The sequence below is a fragment of the Stenella coeruleoalba genome, assembly GCF_951394435.1.
Source record: "Stenella coeruleoalba genome assembly, chromosome: 2".
In the NCBI taxonomy this organism is placed as follows: Eukaryota; Metazoa; Chordata; class Mammalia; order Artiodactyla; family Delphinidae; genus Stenella; species Stenella coeruleoalba.
The window spans coordinates 84,335,439-84,356,323 of record NC_137147.1 but is presented as its reverse complement, the minus strand read 5'-3'; the positions used below and the strand labels follow the sequence as shown (position 1 = coordinate 84,356,323).

General features: G+C 37.8%; 1 protein-coding gene across 1 annotated transcript in view; it reads right to left on the bottom strand.

Moving 5' to 3' along the window:
• Positions 1-20,885, bottom strand: part of RTF1 (RTF1 homolog, Paf1/RNA polymerase II complex component) — a gene marked incomplete at its 5' end in the record, with an annotated part of 49,498 nt that overhangs the window by 18,021 nt on the left and 10,592 nt on the right. Inside the window, 3 exons of the mRNA XM_079913994.1 lie at positions 6,027-6,231; positions 7,609-7,756; positions 17,833-17,943. Of these exons, the coding sequence (XP_079770120.1) occupies positions 6,027-6,231; positions 7,609-7,756; positions 17,833-17,943 (464 nt within the window). The remainder of the gene's footprint in view (positions 1-6,026; positions 6,232-7,608; positions 7,757-17,832; positions 17,944-20,885) is intronic.

Here is a 20,885-nt window from a genome sequence, read left to right as displayed (position 1 = left end):
AGTCTCTTCAACAAGTGGTACTGGGACAACTGGATAGCTACATGCCAAAGAATAAAGTTGGACTCTTACCTCACACCATATACAAAAAATGATCTCAAAATGGATCAATGAGGGGGAGAGGGATAAATTAGGAGGTTGGGATTAACATATACACACTACTATACATAAAACAGATAATCAACAAAGGCCTACTGTATAGTACAAGGAACTCTACTCAATACTCTGTAACAACCTGTATGGGAAAAGAACCTGAAAAAGAATAGATATATGTACAGGTATAACTGAATCACTCTGCTGTACACTTGAAACTAACACAACATTGTAAATCAACTGTACTCCAATATAAAATTTTAAAAAATGGATCAATGATCTAAACATAAGACCTACAACTATAAAACTCTTACAAGAAAACATCCAGGTAAATTACTCATGAACGTGGATTTGGTAAGATTCTTAGATATCAAAAGCTGCAGCAAGAAAAGAAAAAATTTATTGTGCATAAAAATTTTTTAATTTTGTGCATTAAACAATACTTGACAGTGAAAAATACAACCTACAGAATGGGAGAAAATATTTGCAAATCATGTTATCTGATAAGGGTCTACTAACCAGAATATATAAAGAACTCTTATAACTCAACAACAAAAAGACAACCCAATTAACAAATACGCAAAGCACTTGAACAGACATTTCTCCAACAAGGGTTTGAAAAGATTCTAAACATCATTAGTCAACAGGAAAATGCAAATCAAAACCACAATAAGACACTTCACATTTACCAGGATAGCTATTATCAAAAAAAGAAAAAATAACAAGTGTTGGCAAGGATGTGGACAAACTGGAACTCTTATATATTGCTGGTGGGAATGTAAAATGGTACAGCTGTTACGGAAAACAGTTTGGTGGTTTCTCAAAAAGTTAAACATAAAATTACCATATGACTCAGCAATTCCACTCCTATGTATATACCCAAAAGAATTGAAAATAGATACTCAAATATTTGTACATGAATGTTCATAGTAGCACTATTCACAACAGCAAAGATATCAAAAAAGATTAATAAATAAAATGTGGTATATACACATAATGGAATATTATTCAGCCATAAAAAGGAATGAAGTACTGATACATGCTACATGAATGAACTTCAAATGTATGTTAAGTGAAAGAAGCCAGGCACAAAAGACTACATATTTATGATTCCATTTATATAAAATGCCCAGAAATAGGCAAATCTATAGAGACAGAAAGTAAGTTAGTGGCTTCCTAAGGCTAGGAGCAATAGAGGGAACTGAGTACCAGTAAGTACAGGGTTTTTTTCTGGGGTGATGATAATGTTCTGAAATTAATTGTGGTGATGGCTACACAACTTTATGAATGTATAAAAAACCACCGAACCACTTTCAACCACTTTCAATGGGTAGATTCTATGGTGTGTAAACTACATCTCAATAAAGTTATTTTTAAAAGTTAATACCTGAGGTGCTGAGAAAACTGGACAGCTACATGTAAAAGAATGAAATTAGAACATTTTCTAACACCATATCCAAAAATAAACTCAAAATGGATTAAAGAACTAAATGTAAGACCAGAAACCATAAAACTCTTAGAGGAAAACACAGGCAGAACACTCTTTGACATAAATCGCAGCAATATTTTTTTGGATGTCTCCTAAAGCAAAGGAAATAAAAGTAAAAATAAACAAATGGGACCTAATTAAACTTAAAAGCTTTTGCATAGCAAAGGAAACCATCAACAAAACAAAAAGACAACCTACTGAATGGGAGAAAATATTTGCAAATGATATGGCCAATACACAGTTAATATCAAAAATATATATATATAAACAGCTCATACAACCCAACATCAAAAAAACAAACAACCTGATTAAAAAATGGGCAGAAGACCTGAAGAGACATTTTTCCAAAGAGGAAATGCAGATGGCCCACAGGCACATGAAAAGATCTCAACATTGCTAATCATCAGGGAAATGCAAGTCAAAACGCCAGTGAGATATTACCTCACACCTGTCAGAACGGCCATCATCAAAAAGAACACAAATAACAAATGTTGGTGAGGATGTGGAGAAAATTAACTGGCGCAGCCACTGTGGAAAAGAGTACAGAGGTTTCTCTAAAAATAGATACTTCCTTTGTGGTCCAGTGGTAATGAATCCGCCTTACAATGCAGGGGATGCAGGTTCGATTCCTGGTCAGGGAACTAAGATCCTACATGCTGCGGGGCAACTAAGCCTGCATGCCACAACTACTGAGCCCACACGCCTCAACTAGACCGCGTGTGCTGCAAACTACAGAGCCCACGCACCCTGGAGCCTGCACTCCACAACTAGAGAGGAGTCCGCGAGCCACGATGAAAGATCCAGCGTGCCTCAACTAAGACCCGATGCAGCCAAAAATAAATAAAATAAATAATAATAATAATTTAAAAAACTAAGAATAGGGACTTCCCTGGTGGTCCAGTGGGTACGACTCTGAGCTCCCAATGCAGGGGGCCTGGGTTCAATTCCTGGTCAGGGAACTAGATCCCACATACATGCCACAACTAAACCCTGTGTGCCGCACCTAAAGGCCGGTGCAGCCTAAATAAATAAATAATAAATAAATGTTTGTAAATGAAGCAACTGACAAAGGATTAATCTCCAAAATTTACACCAGCTCATGCAGCTCAATATCAAAAAAACAAACAACCCAATCCAAAAATGGGCAGAAGACCTAAATAGACATTTCTTCAAAGAAGATATACAGATTGCCAACAGACACATGAAAGGATGCTCAACATCATTAATCATTAGAGAAATGCAAATCAAAACTACAATGAGATATCATCTCATACCAGTCAGAATGGCCATGATCAAAAAATCTACAAACAATAAATGCTGGAGAGGGTGTGGAGAAAAGGGAACCCTCTTGCACTGTTGGTGGGAATGTAAATTGATACAGCCACTATGGAGAACAACACTGAGTTTCCTTAAAAGGCTAAAAATAGAACTACCATACGACCCAGCAATCCCATTACTGGGCATATACCCTGAGAAAACCATAATTCAAAAAGAGTCATGTACCAAAATGTTCACTGCAGCTCTATTTACAATAGCCAGGACACGGAAGCAACCTAAGTGTCCATCAACAGGTGAATGGATAAAGAAGATGTGGCACACATATACAATGGAATATTACACAGCCATAAAAAGGAACGAAACTGGGTTATTTGTAGTGAGGTGGATGGACATAGAGACTGTCATACAGAGTGAAGTAAGTCAGAAAGAGAAAAACAAATACCTTATGCTAACACACATATATGGAATCTAAAAAAAAAAAATGGTCATGAAGAACCTAGGGGCAAGATGGGAATAAAGATGCAGACCTACTAGAGAATGGACTTGAGGATACGGAGAGGGGGAAGGGTAAGCTGGGACGAAGTAAGAAAGTGGCATGGACATATATACACTACTAAACGTAAAATAGATAGCTAGTGGGAAGCAGCCACATAGCACAGGGAGATCAGCTCAGTGCTTTGTGACCACCTAGAGGGGTGGGATAGGGAGGGTGGGAGGGAGGGAGACGCAAGAGGGAAGAGATATGGGGACATATGTATATGTATAACTGATTCAATTTGTTATAAAGCAGAAACTAACACACCATTGTAAAGCAATTATACTCCAATAAAGATGTTTAAAAAAAAGAAACCAAAAGGTAATAATAATAATAAATAAATATTTTTTAAAATATTAAAAAAAAAGAAAAACCTAAAAATAGAACTACCATATGACCCAGTAATTCCACTCCTGGGTATATACCTGAAAAACAAAAATGCTAATTCCAAAAGACACATACACCGCCATGTTCATAGCAGTATTATTTGCAATTGCCAAAATATGGAATGAATGGATAAAGAAGATGTGGTGTATATACATACAATAGAATACTACTCAGTCATAAAAAAGAATGAAACTTTGCCATTTACAACAACATGGATGAACTCAGAGGAGATTATGCTACGTGAAATAAGTCAGACACAGAAAGACAAACACTGTATGCTATCACTTATATGTGAAATCTAAAAAATACAACAAACTAGTGAATATAATAAAAAAGAAACAGATTCATAGATATAGAGAACAAACGAGTGCTTACCAGCAGGGAGAAGGAAGCAGGGAGAGGCAATATAGGGGTAGGGGATTAGGAGGTACAAACTATTATGTATAAAATAAGCTAAAGGATATTATGTATAAAATTAGCTAAAGGATATAAAATAAGCTACAGGATATATATAAAATAAGCTAAAGGATTAGGAGGTACAAACTATTATGTATAAAATAAGCTAAAGGATAAAATAAGCTAAAGGATATACACAGGGAATATAGCCAATATTTTATAATAACTGTAAGTGGAGTATAACCTTTAAAAACTGTGAATCACTAAATTATGCATCTGTAACTTATATAATATTGTACATCAACTATACTTCAATTTTAAAAAAGTTAACAGCTTATATTTACATTATGTTCTTATATGTATTATCTCACTGAAGACTTACAACAATCCCCAACGAGAAAGCTGAGGAATGAGGAGGGTAAGTGACTAATTCAGATAACCTGGCCAGTGAGTTTGACTTGAGCCTAGATTTTTCTTCTTCTTCTTCTTTTTTTAAAAAAATATTTATTTATTTGGCTGCATTGGGATGTTTCCTTGCGGCGCACGGGCTCCAGAGCACACAGGCTCAGTAGCTGTGGCAGCGGGCTCTCTAGCTGCAGCGTGCAGGCTCTAGAGCACGCAGACTTAGTTGCCCTGCGGCACGTGGGATCTTAGTTCCCTGACCAGGGATGGAATCCGCATCCCCTGCATTGGAAGGCAGATCCTTAACCGCTGGACCACCAGGGAAGTCCTGAGCCTAGACTTTCTGATGGAAAATGTCAGTGCTCTTTGCACAACCAAGCTACCTTTATGCTGCCTGCACTTACCTTTAAAAAAAAATTTTTTTTAATAAAAAAAGAGGAAGCTCTAGAATAGGTGAAGAATCTAACAACCAAAAATGATACCTCACTACTGGTGTTGCTGGCTATAAAACAGGATGCTAATGGTGTTTACATTAAAAACATGGAGAAAGTTTCTGAGTTACCGTATTGTACTGCCTTGCAGCTAAACAAATGAGCTACAAAAACTTCCATTTTCTGTGATTGGCTCTGAACTTCTGTCTTAATTATCATCATTGTAAACATTCTTCCAATCACTAAAAAAGTCACAGAATCAGTCAGTCAACTGCTTCATTCATATAAGGTGAAAAATAAAAAACCCAAGTTTGAGATCAGCCACCCACTACTCTTAAGCTACTTTGTGATTTTATCATAGGGCCCTATTGGCCTTATATGAGAACCTCTTGTTATGCTCTCCCCAATTCAGAAATACAAATTTCAGAAGTCATTCTTAACCATGTGGCAACCGTGGTAGTTTCTTAAGTCCTGTTTGTTCCAATACAGGTAACCGTGGAAGCATTCACACTCAAAACAAATGTCTATTACTTGCTGCTGACTGAAAGCCAAACATTCTTGTCTAGAATAACTCACCAGACTTAATATGGTCTCCAGAAGGGACAGACAGGCTCCCAGACGAAATGGGACTAACTGCTGCCAAGGAAAATGCTTCTGTTTATTTCGCAATATTAGGTAGGTAGGGAAGGATCCAAATTGTGAGGACTATTTTATCTCCTGAGACAAAGTCAAGTTTATTTTCACCTTGAAATTCTGTTAGGAGATAAGGAAAAACTTCTGCCATTTAAATATGGCAAAAGTAATCCAAAATACTGAAGCAGCTTTGTATATCAAAATGCAATTTAACATTTGAGCTTAAAAAAAATACAAAAAGCATGCTGGGAGGATAGTCAGATTCCTAACTCATAAATAATGAGAAGAAATTTCAAGTCTTGAATCCTGTGAAGACAGGGCTCCAAATGTGAACTTTGGGAAATTACTTTATTATTTTATTTTATCATTAAGACTACCACTTTACCTTTTTTTTAACACCTCCCTCTTCTCTATGCGGTTGAACAGTTCTTGCTCTCTCTCCTTTTCTGTCATCTGTTCCAGACGGGCCCTGTCTTCCTCATCTCCCATGAGGTCTTCTCCATAGCCATCATGGAATTCCTCATCTTCTGAGGAAGAGTCTGAATCTGAACTGGAGGAGGAGCTGTTGCTGTCAGAATCTGACACTTCACCTGCAACAAAGGACCAAACACAAGATTAGGTGATGCTGCAGAAGACAGAGCCACAGGTGGCCCCACAGTGTTGATAATCATTACCCCTTGGCTCTTCTAGGTGAAGTGGAACATGGTCATCTCACCTCCCTTGGGAAAACGCTTGGTCTGCCTTTGGCAAATGCAAACACAGGTTACAGAAACTTAGGCTGGATTAAGAAACCAACATGATCTTTTTAATTTGACTTTTGTATTTTGAAAAAATTACAGACCTACAGAAAAAAGTTGCAAGAATAATTCAACTCCCGTACATCTGTTACTTAGGTTCACCCACTGTTAACATCGCCAGTTCACTTTCTGTCTACATACATAAAACAATTTACACATTTTTATCATTTATTTTGCTGAACTGAGAGTAAGCTGCAGAGATTGTGACCTTTCACCCCTAAATACTTCTTGTAAAAAGGACAGTCTCTTATATAACCAAGTATACAATGATCAAACTCAGGAAATTTAACATTTAAGAAATAGCATTATCTGACATATAGTCCATATTCAATTTTCATAATAAGTATACGGAGATGCTTTGAGACTGTGTAAACATCTTGTTCCTCAACAAACTATCATCCAGTGGTTTTAACACTCATTGATAACACTTCAATTATTACTATGATGGTTGAAAATGGTGATTGTCTAACTATACTTTCTTCTACATTTATTAGTTGGCATTTAAAAAAATCAGTGTTTTAATAAGTCATTAAATTGATTAGTGAATTCCTAATGATACTGGATCTTGGTAGGACAAAGGGTGATGGAAAAAAGCATTACATATTGTAACTGAGTATTATGTTAAACTAGCAATTTTGTGCTTGACTCAATTTGAGCTAACATTCACAGGCATGTGCTTAAAAAGCAGGTTAGGCCAATTCTGTACAAGCCAGTTTGTATATAAACATTATTACTCAAAACAAATATAAAGTTTACCATTTTAGTCCTGGAACAAGTTCACTTTCAAACTAGTGTTAGCAAAAATTCTCATTTCAAAACAACATTTTTTTACTGAGTTTTGTATCTGGTTCAAGGATTTTCCCCCTATGAATAACCAAGAAAAAGGAAAGAGAAGGCACTCAAGTTAAGGTAAACGGAGATTCTAATGCAGGGAATCCTCATGGGTTTCCTGGATGGGTTTCAAGGGCTTCACTAATGCTTTGGAATGCATGTATTTTTCTTGCTTCATTCAGATTCTAAACAGACCATGACCATTGAAAAGATTAGAGACCCCTGCAATAAAGGCAGAGGCCATGCTGTAATTGTAATGCAGGCACCTTTTCCCTCCATTTCTGACTGCAGCTTCTACTAAATAAGAGTTCACTCCCAAGTCTGCACCACTTGACTCACCTTCCTCAGGGGCTGAGCTCTCAGCTGAACTGTCTTTGTCCGAACTGCCTGAGGAAGCAGTTTTATTGGCCTGTTTCTTCATGGTTCCTTTCTTCTCTATTTTTCTGGCTTTTCCTTTCTTCTTATTTTTATTGCTCCCAAAAGTCCACTACAAGGAAAAAAGAAAAAGGAAAATTGAACCAGGGATTTTATTGAGAAAAGCTGTAAGTTTCAAGAATTAAGAGTCTCTGACATTCATCAAAATGATTCCAAGTCTCTACTGCTTTGGATCTGAAACAAATACACTTTATAAGATGAAAGATATTGATTCTTGAAACCTTTGTTAAAACTTCATAACCTCTGGTTTGTAATTTCTTAATGTCAGTAGATAATTGATATAATAAACATAAAATTTAATTAGTATACTTTTTATCAATAGAAAAGCAAATATATCAACTTAATGGCAAGTCAACTGAGTTAACTAAAACTCAGTTGGTACAGGAAACAGCTTCTAATGTTTCCTGTGGCAGAGAGGTCAGCAATTGCTAGAGATGGGTTATGTCTGGGTTTCAGTACACAGTGCATGGCTGAGTTCTGGAGTGGGTCCCAGGAAAGCAGGGAATAAAGCTTTTTAGCAAGACAAAACTTCAGAAAACACAGGGAGAAAATGATGAAGGCCACTCTTTGGCATGGATGGTAGTATCACTGGTACCAACTCCAAGGAGTCAGAAAGTATAATACATCATTAAAAAATATATATACATATATATATGTATATGTATATATATATATATATATTTAAATCTGCATATATTACACTACAACATAATGTTTACATTGGATCTTCAATAGGAGATCCCATACATCTAAATATAAGGAACCTGCAACTTGTATTATCAAACTAACAGGCAGGCAATACACAGCTGATCACTCCAGGGCCAAAAAAATCATCTTCATCAAGCACTTTAATTGTAAGTCTGAAAGACCATAAAATCATTTTTTAAATTCACAGAGACTATTTAGTTACATTAAACCACACCTCCTTTGATATTTTAACTTGTCAATTTAGGAGAATGATTTTAGGTGAAAAATACTTTACTTAGAAACTTTATTTTATGTACTCTAAAAATAATATTCATAACCAGCAAGGGCCTACTGTATAGCACAGGGAACTATACTCAATAATAACCTATAATGGAAAAGAATCTAAAAAAGAATATATATATAAAATAAAATAAAGTAAAATTCAAGACTTCCCTGGTGGCGCAGTGGTTAAGAATCTGCCTGCCAATGCAGGGTACATGGGTTTGAGCCCTGGTCCGGGAAGATTCCCACATGCTGCGGAGCAACTAGGCTCATGCACCACAACTACTGAGCCTGTGCTCTAGACCCCACGAGACACAACTACTAAGCCCATGTGCCACAACTACTGAAGCCCGCACGCCTAGAGCCCGTGCTCCGCAACAAAGAGAAGCCACTGCAATGAGAAGCCCGCACACCTCAACGAAGAGTAGCCCCCTCTCGCTGCAACTAGATAAAGCCTGCACAGCAACGAAGACCCAATGCAGCCATAAATGAATAAATAAATTTATTTAAAAAAATAAAAAAATAAATTAAATTAAAAATTTTAAAAAGTATATATAAAAACACTGAATCACTTTGCTGTACTCCTGAAACTAACATTGTAAATCAACTATATTTTAATAAATTTTTTTTTTAAAAAAACGGAAATTGTAAAACAAACTGAGACAATACTAAATAAACAAACCAACCAACCAAGGAGGGGAAGGATAAAAAAATCAAAATAATATTCATCTTTCCATCATCACAGATTGAATTATAAATCTGGTATTAACATAAAAATTCTACATCTAATATTTAACAAAAGCACCAAGTCTTTGCTCCTTCTATAATGTGATCATATTATAATGTGATCATAAATGTACCTCCTACCTCACAATAGCCAAGATCAGAAGTAAATTTACTTTGGAGTTCTTTTGGGGGTGTGGGGTGAAGGGATAGTTCTGATGAGGTTTCCACCTTAGAAATGTTCCAGATGAGCTATTTTTAAGAACTACAGTCTGTTAATTTACCTTGATAAAATATTGTGAAAGGGCACTATTTTAATCTTCTGATTTTTTATTTTAATTTACTCTTAGTTATTTTAATTGCCACTTTGTTTTTGTACTCAGGAGCTAGGAAGAAGGGACAAGTGAAAATAAAACAGCTCCATGTTCTAGAATGATATATTAAGTGAATAAATGATATATTAAGTAATATACCACTTATGTATTAAGTGATATACATTAACAGCGACTTCTCTTTATAAATGAATTTACTTCTCAAACTTTTAACAATTCAACACTTAGATCACTATTTAGAAAGAAATCCTAATGCTTCTCTTCTAAAAGCTATTTTTCAACCGTTTGAAATCTTAATCATTCAAGGAAGATACTTTTTAGGTCAGTTTGAAAGAATCCAAAAGAGGCCAAAGTGTTCAGTTTCCTAGTTAACTGAGCTAAAATATATCAACTTCCTATGCTGAGAATACAGATATTACGAGAGGTAATAATGTATAAAACATCTTTTGCATTGGCTTTGTTTACAGGAAATAGCACAACTATGCACATAGTAGTCAATATTTATTGGCTGGTTATGAAAATGAGCATGACCCATCTCTTCTAAACAGGGTATCTTTTTGTACTTCTTTGTACAGAAATCCCTTCTTTGTACAAAGAAGTCCCTTTGTACTTCTACCCAATGGGAATATGAAAAGGCTGAGAGCATAAAGGGTGAGCTACCAGGGTCACATGTGTGTTAGAGTGGATAGGTCTATTTTCACCTACAGATTTGGATTTCTCACGTGCAACAGAGTCAAATTCTGAACTTCCAGGGTGGGGGGAAAAGGGGGATTGTGTATGAGAGTAAAAAAAGGCTTAAATGTGAAGTCACACAGGTGAATCCAATTCAGGAGGTGCTAGAAAGCTATCTGGTTTCCTTATCCTTCCACTGTCTATCTGCTGCAATCTGCCATTGCCTAAGCTTAGCAACTGTCATCTATAGCCTATGATGTTTATCCCCTGGAGGGGAGAGATAAAAGATAAGAGTTAAAATAGAAGAAATAAAATGTTTCAATTTAACGAGGGCTTGCCTGGCTGAACCTGAGTGTGGGAAGGGAACCTTGGTCTTTTTCCTTCCAACACAATTTTCAAAAGAAATGACAGAAGTGCCTCATCTCCCATGAGGCTAACTCAATAGAGTCTGTCATGCCAATGGCAAACAACCAAACTCACTATATATGACAGGGTTTTAGGGAAATAAAATAATCACTTAAAATATGGGGACCAGTCACATTACTCCTATTTAATATAGAGAAAGAGACTCAAATGGGTACTGATAATTTCCCAAAAGATTTTTTTCCTGCAGAATAGATCGTATTTGTAATATTTTACATTTACTCCTTTAAACCAGAAGCTCCTGAGTGTTTTTTTGGTCTGAGCACATATTTTAAATACTTGCCCAGTACCTCTTCTCTCAAGATCACAGAATCTAATAAACCATAAAGGAGATGGTCAAGACTTGTGGTAGGCAAAACTGACATAGAAATATCTTAACCCAGCCATTAGCCCAGAGATTGCTCACCTATTCCTGCAAAAGCCTTATTCTGTTGACTCCAAGACAGAAGGAAAACTAATTCTTTCATTGCCAGAGTGTGGTAGTAAATGGAGTCTAAAGAGTACAGTGCATGATTAAAGAGATGCTCTCAGGCTTTCCCCATCCATCAGAGAGTAGAAGAAATGACCTGGCTTTTCTTAATTTGTTTTGGGAACTATGGCTTCACTGAAAGGCAAGCTCTGTTGTGGCCTTAAAAGTGCTCTAAAATGTACCACACAGAAGGCAAGAATAAGAAAATGAGTGCCTGCTGATCTGCATCTGAGTACAGAGGCCAGAGCATCCCCCAAGGAGAGCTGCTTAAAAACAATCTGGGAAAGGGAAAGGGTCCACTGTCAGTCAGGACCCTAATACACACTGACACCCTGCTTTTCTCAAGCATTCTACATGCATGCAGGCTCACACAAAACACCAGGAAAGTATTACGTATAATGCAGTGATGAAAACCTAAAACAGTGACTAGAAGGAAGATGTCTTAACTAATAAATTAAAAGAGATTAGCACTTTGACTCTCACTGCTGTAACTGATACTCTAATGGACGGCAATTATCTAATGATACAAGGAGGGTTAGAAAGTACTACATAACCCTGTGCCATACTGAGAGTGTAGGGGTTGTTATAAGCAGGTCCCTACTCTGGGAAGCAGCTGACCTTCCTGGCATTCAGCTGAAAGACAGGAAGGAACATGGGGTGGGGAGTGGTTGCCTTGGACTTGGGTGCCATTGACATGCTGAGTACTTTTATCCTGGAGGCAGAAAAGCAAAGAAACTTCAACATTTCAGAGAGGTTATCTCTAATGGACAAGGAAGATCATATTCTAGGTCTCAGGACCCAGAGTAGAAACCATTGCAGCCCAGTTACTCCTGAAACGAACTTACAGTGAAATGAAATACTTTGAGGTAAGTAGGGTTCAAGAAGAACAGCTGGGCTAGTGATAAACTATGGGACTAGAGGTTAAAAGAACTGGAATAAAGGCCCAAGCGCTTAACCTGAGACTGTTTCCTTATCTGTAAAGTAGGAATAATAATACCGCCTTGACCACCTATCCCGGTAGTGTGACACTCAAAGGAGACAGAATAAAAGACGCTAAGAGCACATCAGAAACCATGAAGTTCTATATAAATGGAGGGTACTATTTTATGATGGAAAAAGGAACTTCTGGGAGCCTGTTTTCTTATCTGAAATAAGGGAATCTAAATGATCTCTACGACCCCTTGGAGTTTTAAAGTTGTAGGATCCTATATGAACTGAGTGTTACACTAAATTGAAGTGTTTGTCAAAAGGATTCGGTAGTCATTATTCTAGATCTTAACAGTGACCAACAAAGAGGTGTGCTGAGAGGGCATGGTTCCTAATTTAGGTATTTTTTCCCTGTGAAGATACTGAAGATAGAAAAGGGTCAGCAAAGTTGAAGAGTATATGCAAATGTCAGCCTAAAGAACAGTGAGGAATAGCTAAATTTTCTTTTCCCTTAAAAGAAATTAATTATTTGTAATTAATCAAACAAAGTACAAAGGGCACTACTGTATCTTATAATCAAGCAATCAGTTATATTTAACTGGAAAACACAGAGAATCCCTACACTCAATCACAAAAACTTATAATCTGGTTATGGAGATAAAAACAAAAGTGAAACAAATGACACCAAAAAAAATGTAAAATATAATCAGTACTCCACTGCACTATTTGGTAGGAAGTGTCAGAATTTGTTGTACACAGTTTAAGCAAGTGGTCCATGAAAATCACTTTATTTTTCTTGTGATGAGATTTTAGGTATCTAGATAAATGAGGTGCTACTGTATGGTAATCTACATAGCCAAGAACCCAGAAGCATGCTAAAAAAAAAAAAGGGGACTTCCCTGGTGGCACAGTGGTTAAGAATCTGCCTGCCAGTGCAGGGGACACGGGTTCAAGCCCAGGTCCAGGAAGATCCCACATTCTGCAGAGCAACTAAGCCCGTGCGCCTCAACTACTGAGCTGTGCTCTAGAGCCTGCAAGCCACAACTACTGTGCCCGCGAGCCACAACTACTGAAGCCCAGGCGCCTAGAGCCTGTGCTCATCAACAAGAGACGCCACTGCAATGAGAAGCCGCGCACCGCAACAAAGAGTAGCCCGCGTTCGCCACAACTAGATAAAGCCCGCGTGCAGCAACAAAGACCCAACACAGCCATAAATAAATAAATACATGTATACATACATACATTTATTAAAAAAAAACGTTTATGAGAAATTCAAATAGCTATTGTTAAATTCAAGTACTAAAGCAGAGTATTCCAACCTAAACTCTATGGGGCCCCCTGGTTTCCTGACCCCAGAGCAGATCAGAGACACAGGAAGATGGAAGTAGAGCAGATTACTAGGAGATGAGAACAATGGCCACTGCTTACCTTCGGTATTGGGGGAGAAAGGAAAAATAAAAACCAGCACCACAGAGCTTGGTATTTTGGAAGTCATTATTTCACAGTATAAGAACTGTCATTCATAATCATGACTAAATCAGTTAAAAAACTATATATAATAAGATCTATCAAAAAAATTTTCAAATATAGTGGTTTTATATTTTAAACTTTCAAAAGTTTAGTTTTAGTATTGGGATAATTCATCTATATGGAACATCTTTTTCCAGAGGTATTGTGTGTATGAAAACCTTACTAAATGAATATACACACAGGAAAATATTAGCTTAGCAGTGAAGGCCTTTATCAGTATGTGCTGATTATGTATTATCTGCATGGTAAAGCAACAACAAAATGCTCTGGGGTATCTAGGCTGACTTCCTGGAAAAATTATTACTAAATGAATTTTAAGTAAAAGTTGTATCTTTTTCAAAATGTTCTATTAATAAAAATATTGGAGCCAACAAGCAATAACATAGTGGGAATAGGAGTGCAACTAGATCAAAGTGGGAGTGCTCAAAAGATTAAATGGGGTTAAGAGAGAAAGAGAAGAAGCTTCAGAAAGAAAGAAAGTAGAAAAAAAATGGAATGGGGGAAAAGCAAGAAGAGGCCAGAGACTCTGAAGTGGTAGTAAGCTGGAGCATAAAATGTATCCAGGAAGTTCTGGGGAAGAAAAAACAGGTGACAAGTGCTGAACTGCACGGCTGGGCCAAATGTTTTTATTTCTCAAAAATGTTGAAAACAGGACTGTGCATGAAGCTTTTTAAAATAATCATTCTCGCTCAGGCACAGGGCAATAGAACATAATTCAGCTGTTTCCTTACTTTGTCTAATGTAGTTATATTCAATTTTGAACAACAAATAAAGGGTTTTCTTGGTATCTATTGATAACATGATTTTTACTGGTAACAAGGTAAAATCTAGGCTTTATTCCTATTTCTTATCTAGGTGCAGCTATCTGTTTCCACAAGATTCACCATGTTTCTAAAAAGGACTCTGAAGTACCCGATTTAGGACTCTGTTCCTCCTAACGAATGGACTTTTTTGTTTTGGCCATTTTTTTTTTTAAACTTTAAATCTCATGAATGAGCACTGCTAGCTCCCCTCCTCCTAACCCTGTTATTTTTCTTCCCGGCCACTCCTGTCTGCACCCTTGGTGGTGCTTCTCTTACCAAATGCTTTCAGGGACAGGAAGTGACAGCACCAAAATGCCACACCACAGCATTGTAACCTACCACTGAGGTTGTGCTTTCCAATTTCCCAGGCTTGGTCAATGTAAACCTTACAGAAAGAGTTCTACTTCTCATGTGCCTAAGATACGACTGAGAATAATTCACAAGATATCTACTATTCTCTCCTTAATTGAACCTTTTTTTTTTTGCCATGTGGCACAGCTTGTGGATGTTAGTTCCCTGACCAAGGATTGAACCCGGGCCCTTGGCAATGAAAGCGCAGAGTCCTAACCACTGGACCACCAAAGAATTCCCCCTAATTGAGTCTTACACTTAATAACCAATGCACCCACTTTTTTCTGGATAGGAAACTTTCATAACTTGTGTCCCCCTCCCCACCCCCAACAATTAGCTAAATATCTTCTTGCTCTAAAGTCAGTGCATGTCTCTCCTTAAAACAAACTACCCATTAACCTCCTAAATCAGTTGTTCCTGCCTAGTTTTCTGTCCTAGCAAATCTGAGGAGAACAACATACTTCTTTCTACCTGTATTCAGCATCATGAATGACAATAAATAAGAGTCACGTGGGAGGGGAAAAGGGTTGGGAGGTGTATTTGAAAAAACTCCAGCGTAGCTTCTAGTACAAGCAGGCTCCATCTGACTGAGAACTGACATTTTAACAACCAAATTTCTAAAAGGCTAGTTCGTAGGTAATAAGGATATTAAAGCCATAGCAGAAACTAGAAAACACAGCAAATTATTTCAGTATATGGGGTTCACCTACAAAGATGTATGAATATTCATTATGAGAGAGGAAAAAAACCAAGAGCCTCTGTCTCAAACACTGTATTCTAAGGATCTCTCAGAAGTCCCCTACCCACTCTAAAATATCTCTATGGCAGCCATAAATCTGAGTTTACAATACCACTGATTTCTCTAGTGGCTGGTAGGATTTTTTTAAAAAAGATTTTCTTAATTGTCCAAAATAATGAAGTATTTACCCTAACTTTGGGGTGCTCTGTACTTAAGCTAGTAGCCTGGGCCAGAAAGTGATAATGCAGACCAAAAAAACAGGCTCTTTTCAGAATGGCCATGATATAGAGACTGCAATTCCCAGTGCAGGGTGAGGAGGGACTAGAGTAGAACTGCCAGAAGCCAGTGGGCCAGGGGGCTGGCACTTGGAGGCAGTAGCAAGAGCTAAGAACCTTGGGAGGAAAGTTACGCAAACTCTCAATCCCCACTAGACAGGGTACAGCTTGCCTGTCAGCTTTTTCTCCAATAAGTACATAAGTAGCTGGTAGCATTCTAAGGTGAAGACTCTCAGACTTGGTTAAGTAGCTGCGAGTGACAAAGGGAATCCTAAGCTGTAAACATTTTTATGGACGCTGGATCTACCCTAGCACAAGTTTTGGGCTTCTCTAATGCTGTGGAGTTGATACATACTTTGACCTTCTGGTAGAAGCAGCTCAAAAGGATGAAGGGAATCCCTACAGCAACTGCATACTTAGGAGTGATTTAATGACAGGAATATGGAAAACAAAATGCTTCAAAGGATAGTTATTGATTGTATCTCAAGGAAGTGCAAAGACAATAAACATGTTACAGGGTATTCCAAACACAACACAGATTCAAACTTAATGTCCCATAGCAGCTGACTTCTGAAACATGGAAAATGAAAGGAGTTGATGTAGGAATAGTGGGAAAGGGAATTATTTCAAGATTTTCCTGTATTATCTTTGCATTTTTTTAAAAATAGAAAAACAAAACAAAGCAAATTATTTCATAAAATCCACTGTTTTTCTAAGCAGATTGGGTTACTTTATCAATTTTAGAGGAATTATAGTACCTCCATGAAAAATAAACGAAACAAAAGAATAAAACTCGCACATTCACTACCTCTTGCTATCAAAGCAATTTTAGGTCTGTTGAATTATTTAAGATTAAGAGAATATCAGTACAGTCAATCAGAATGCAATCGTTCCTAATTTGCATATGCAGGGCACTGGTAAATACTGTTCTAGCTGTTAACTAAATTTCATTATAATAAAAAACATTTTTTACTTTAGAGGAACTTTAAAACAAAATACTGTTAGTGCACTGTTAAAAATATTTTCCTAGACTGCAGGGTAAGAGATTACACAGAAAGATGATATCCGGCCTCCCCCCAGGAAATTACTAAGGGAAAAAAAGTATTTTAAATCAAATGAGGAACATGTAGGAATGCTTCAAAGACCTTTCCCTTAATCTCTCTCTCTTCCATTAAAGTTCTGGATCTTTCAGGGCCTTGTTTGGTGGTGGGCAGCAGTTTGGGAAAGTCACCTTAGCTTAAACAATGAACAGCTGGACGTTTCTCATTAAAAGCTAATGCCACTACTCTGAGAGATGTTGATTCCATCTACCCAAAGAAAGTTTTTTACCTTGCTAAAATATTTCCCACTAATACTTTATCAGGCATTACTGATAGACTTTCTTTTCTAACATAAAAGTGGGATTAAAAAGGTGCCAAGGGCTTCCCTGGTGGCACAGTGGTTGAGAGTCCGCCTGCCGATGCAGGGGACACGGGTTCGTGCCCCGGTCCGGGAAGATCTCACATGCCGCGGAGCGGCTAGGCCCAAGAGCCATGGCCGCTGAGCCTGTGCGCCTGGAGCCTGTGCTCCGCAGCGGGAGAGGCCACAACAGTGAGAGGCCCGCATACCACCAAAAAAAAAATGGTGACAAAAAATAAAAGAGATGGTGACTAACAAGTTGTGCTCCCTCTGCAAAAGGGCTGAAAATAAAAGACTAAAAATGGCCACGAATGCACTGCAGAGGTACCCACTAGGTAACTAGCAGTACAAAGAACATCACAATGCGAGAGCTTCTCATACACAATTTTCTTTCCAAGAAGTTCACATAGATCTTAGGCAGGAAGGTCTCAGTTTAAGGAAAAGAGGCTGCCAGGAGTCACCAACTCAGGACCCTCAAACACTCGTTGGTCCCAGAGGCCTAGCCTTCCACACCCACCTCATCATCACTGTTAGACGTCTCCGAGTCTGAGGAGGCTGCAGGCTGACTAACAGGCGGCTCCTTCTCTTCAGAGTCACTTCGTTTCCGCTTTGCCAGGGACAAGAGCTCCTGAGAGGGCAAAAGTAGCCATGTGAGTTTTGTTCACAGAGAAAATATATCCAAAAATAATAAAATGCCCACCTTCTCTAGATCTCTTTTACTTCTTTGTGGTTTCACTTGAAGGACATCATCGTGGGAACTTTGGTCACATGAACAGACCAACTGCCAGCACTCGCGCTAAAGAAATGCTTTCAAAGTCTGGAATTCCCTGGCTGTTCAGTGGTTAGGACTCTGATCGTTCACTGTAGGGGGCCCGGGTTCAATCCCTGGTCAGGGAACGAGGATCCCACAAGCTGCACGGCACAGCCAAAAAAAATCTGTTCCCTCACTCTTAATGGGAAATGTATGTCTGAAGTGGAAAAGTGACTGAAAACTAAACTGGAGGCTATCCCCGAATTTCCTCTGTAAGTTACAGAAGTACTGATTCTCAGCAATTGATACGATACGAACCATGTCTACAAAGGTAATTTGCTCCCTGTTCTTATTGGTATAGCTAATACTCTGAGCACCCTCTTATTATATATAACTCATGGTAAAATTGGCATTTGTGGGGCTGTTCTGAATAAGCTGACAAACTACAAATTTCTGAGGTCATTTTTAATTTTGGATGCCTAAACCAGGGGGGAAAAAAAGTATATTTCTGGTACTGAACCCAGGGTTAAGCAGTAAGTATGCTGGCCTCTACATGGGAATCCCAATTTGACAACCCCAATATTCCCATTCACCACCTCTGCCTTGTCCTGGTGATTTAAGGGAGTTTAAAGGAGAAGAGATATGCTATTTAGTAAGACATGGCTACAACCAGGATTTGCTTTCTCACATGGTTTCCCTCTCCTGTTACTTCTCCCCAACTCAGTCCAGTCACTCAAAAACACAACAAAAGGATACTTACTCTGGTTCTTGCTTTCTGCTAATATCAATACCAGCCCCAAATTATATTGTACTTACTAGATGCCAGGTACTTTTCTAAGCATCTAACATTTAATCTTCACAACCGCCTTAAGGTAAGTATCGTTATCTTCCCCATTTAAAGATACAGAAACTAAGGAGCAGGAGAGGTTAAGTAACTCACCCAAGGTAATACAGCTAGTACATGAGAGAACCAGGATTCAAACTAGGGCAGATAAAATCCTAGCTCCTATTTTAATCATGGTTTACATTTTCCCCTTGGGCCAAAAGAGAGAAAAATATAACTAATAAATACTAGTAGTATTATTCCTTGATGATGTTGGTGCTATACAATTATAGGTTAAGTGCCAAGATAAATTTTTTAAAAAGAGACTGCTATAAAATATGTTTTCTTCTTCCAGTCTTTCTATTTTAGGAGTATACCCTCCTTGGCCAGAATGAGAAAATGACCTTCTCAGATTAACAGCTGACACCATCTCTTCTTCATAAGCAGTAACTAAATGTTACTCTTCTCATTTCTTTAGATAGAGCTAGCATACTAACTTCCTGAAAAGACTTCAGATCATAAGAACACTCTACTTTTTCCACATCAAAATGGTAACTCCTATTGACCAAATGCAAATTACAGCAATGTTTGTGTGTTTACAGTCTTTTAAAAACTTGAGGGTGTAATTTACATACAGTACCTTTTATCCTTTCTTATGGATGGTTCTATGAGTTTGACAAATACATACAGTTGAACCACTCACACAATCAAGATATAGGACAGTTCCATCATCCCCCCAAATTTTGCTGTAATTTGCACTGGTCAATAGGAGTTACCATTTTGGTATGAAAAAGTAGAGTGTTTATGATCTGAAGCCTTTTCAGGAAGTAAGTGCTCTTCATATCTCTCCCTCCACCCCCTGGCAATCACATACCTGTTTTCTGTCCCTACAGATCTGCCTATTGTAAAATATCACATAAATGGAATCATATAGTGTGTAGTCTTTTGAATTTGGTTTCCTTACTTAGCATAATGCATTTGAGATTGGACAGGTATCAACCGTTTGTTTCTTTTTTTTTTTTAAATGTGATATTGAGTTTTTGGGACAGATTTCTTTTTTTTTTTTTTTTAAATGTTGAGCCTTCTTTTAATTTATTTATTTTTATTTTTGGCTGTGTTAGGTCTTCGTTTCTGTGTGAGGGCTTTCTCTAGTTGTGGCAAGCGGGCGCCACTCTTCATCACGGTGCGCGGGCCTCTCACTGTCGCGGCCTCTCTTGTTGCAGAGCACAGGCTCCAGACGCGGAGGCTCAGCAGTTGTGGCTCACGGGCCTAGTTGCTCTGCGGCATGTGAGATCTTCCCAGACCAGGGCTCGAACCCGTGTCCCCTGCATTAGCAGGCAGATTCTCAACCACTGCGCCACCAGGGAAGCCCCAGTTTGTTTCTTTCTATTGTAAAGTAGTATTCCATTGTGTGGATACACCACACTTTATCCATATGCCAGTTGAAAAACATTTGGGTTGTTTCCATCTTGGGGCAATTATTTGTTCATGTACAGGTTTTTGTGTAAACATTAGTTTTTATTTCACTCGGATAAATACCTAGGAGTGGTACTGCTGGGTTATATGGTAATTTGTGTATGGCCTTTACTATTATCTTTTTTCCACATTACCTTCATGCAAATTTATAAAAATTAGAAAGACTTCTGGTAAGTAGTGTACTTCCTGACCCTTTGAGGTTCACAAATGCACTAGAAGTCTGTTTTAATACCAACTCATTAAAACAGGGATTTGGATATGCTAGCAATCAAATCCTTTCCTGAAACAAGCAGTAGATATATTACAAACAGTAGATATCCATTAAAAGTTACTGTAACTAAAGTGTTAATGTGTTAGTATCGCCTTCCTGTTAAAGAGATTCCACTCTATACTAAAAACCTAACAAATGTCTCTCCATCAGCAAACAACTGCATCTGATAGGCACAGTCCTTCTTCTTCTACTACATTAAATACCATATTAACAATAGCATAGAGACAGCAAAGACCTTCCTCTTAAAAA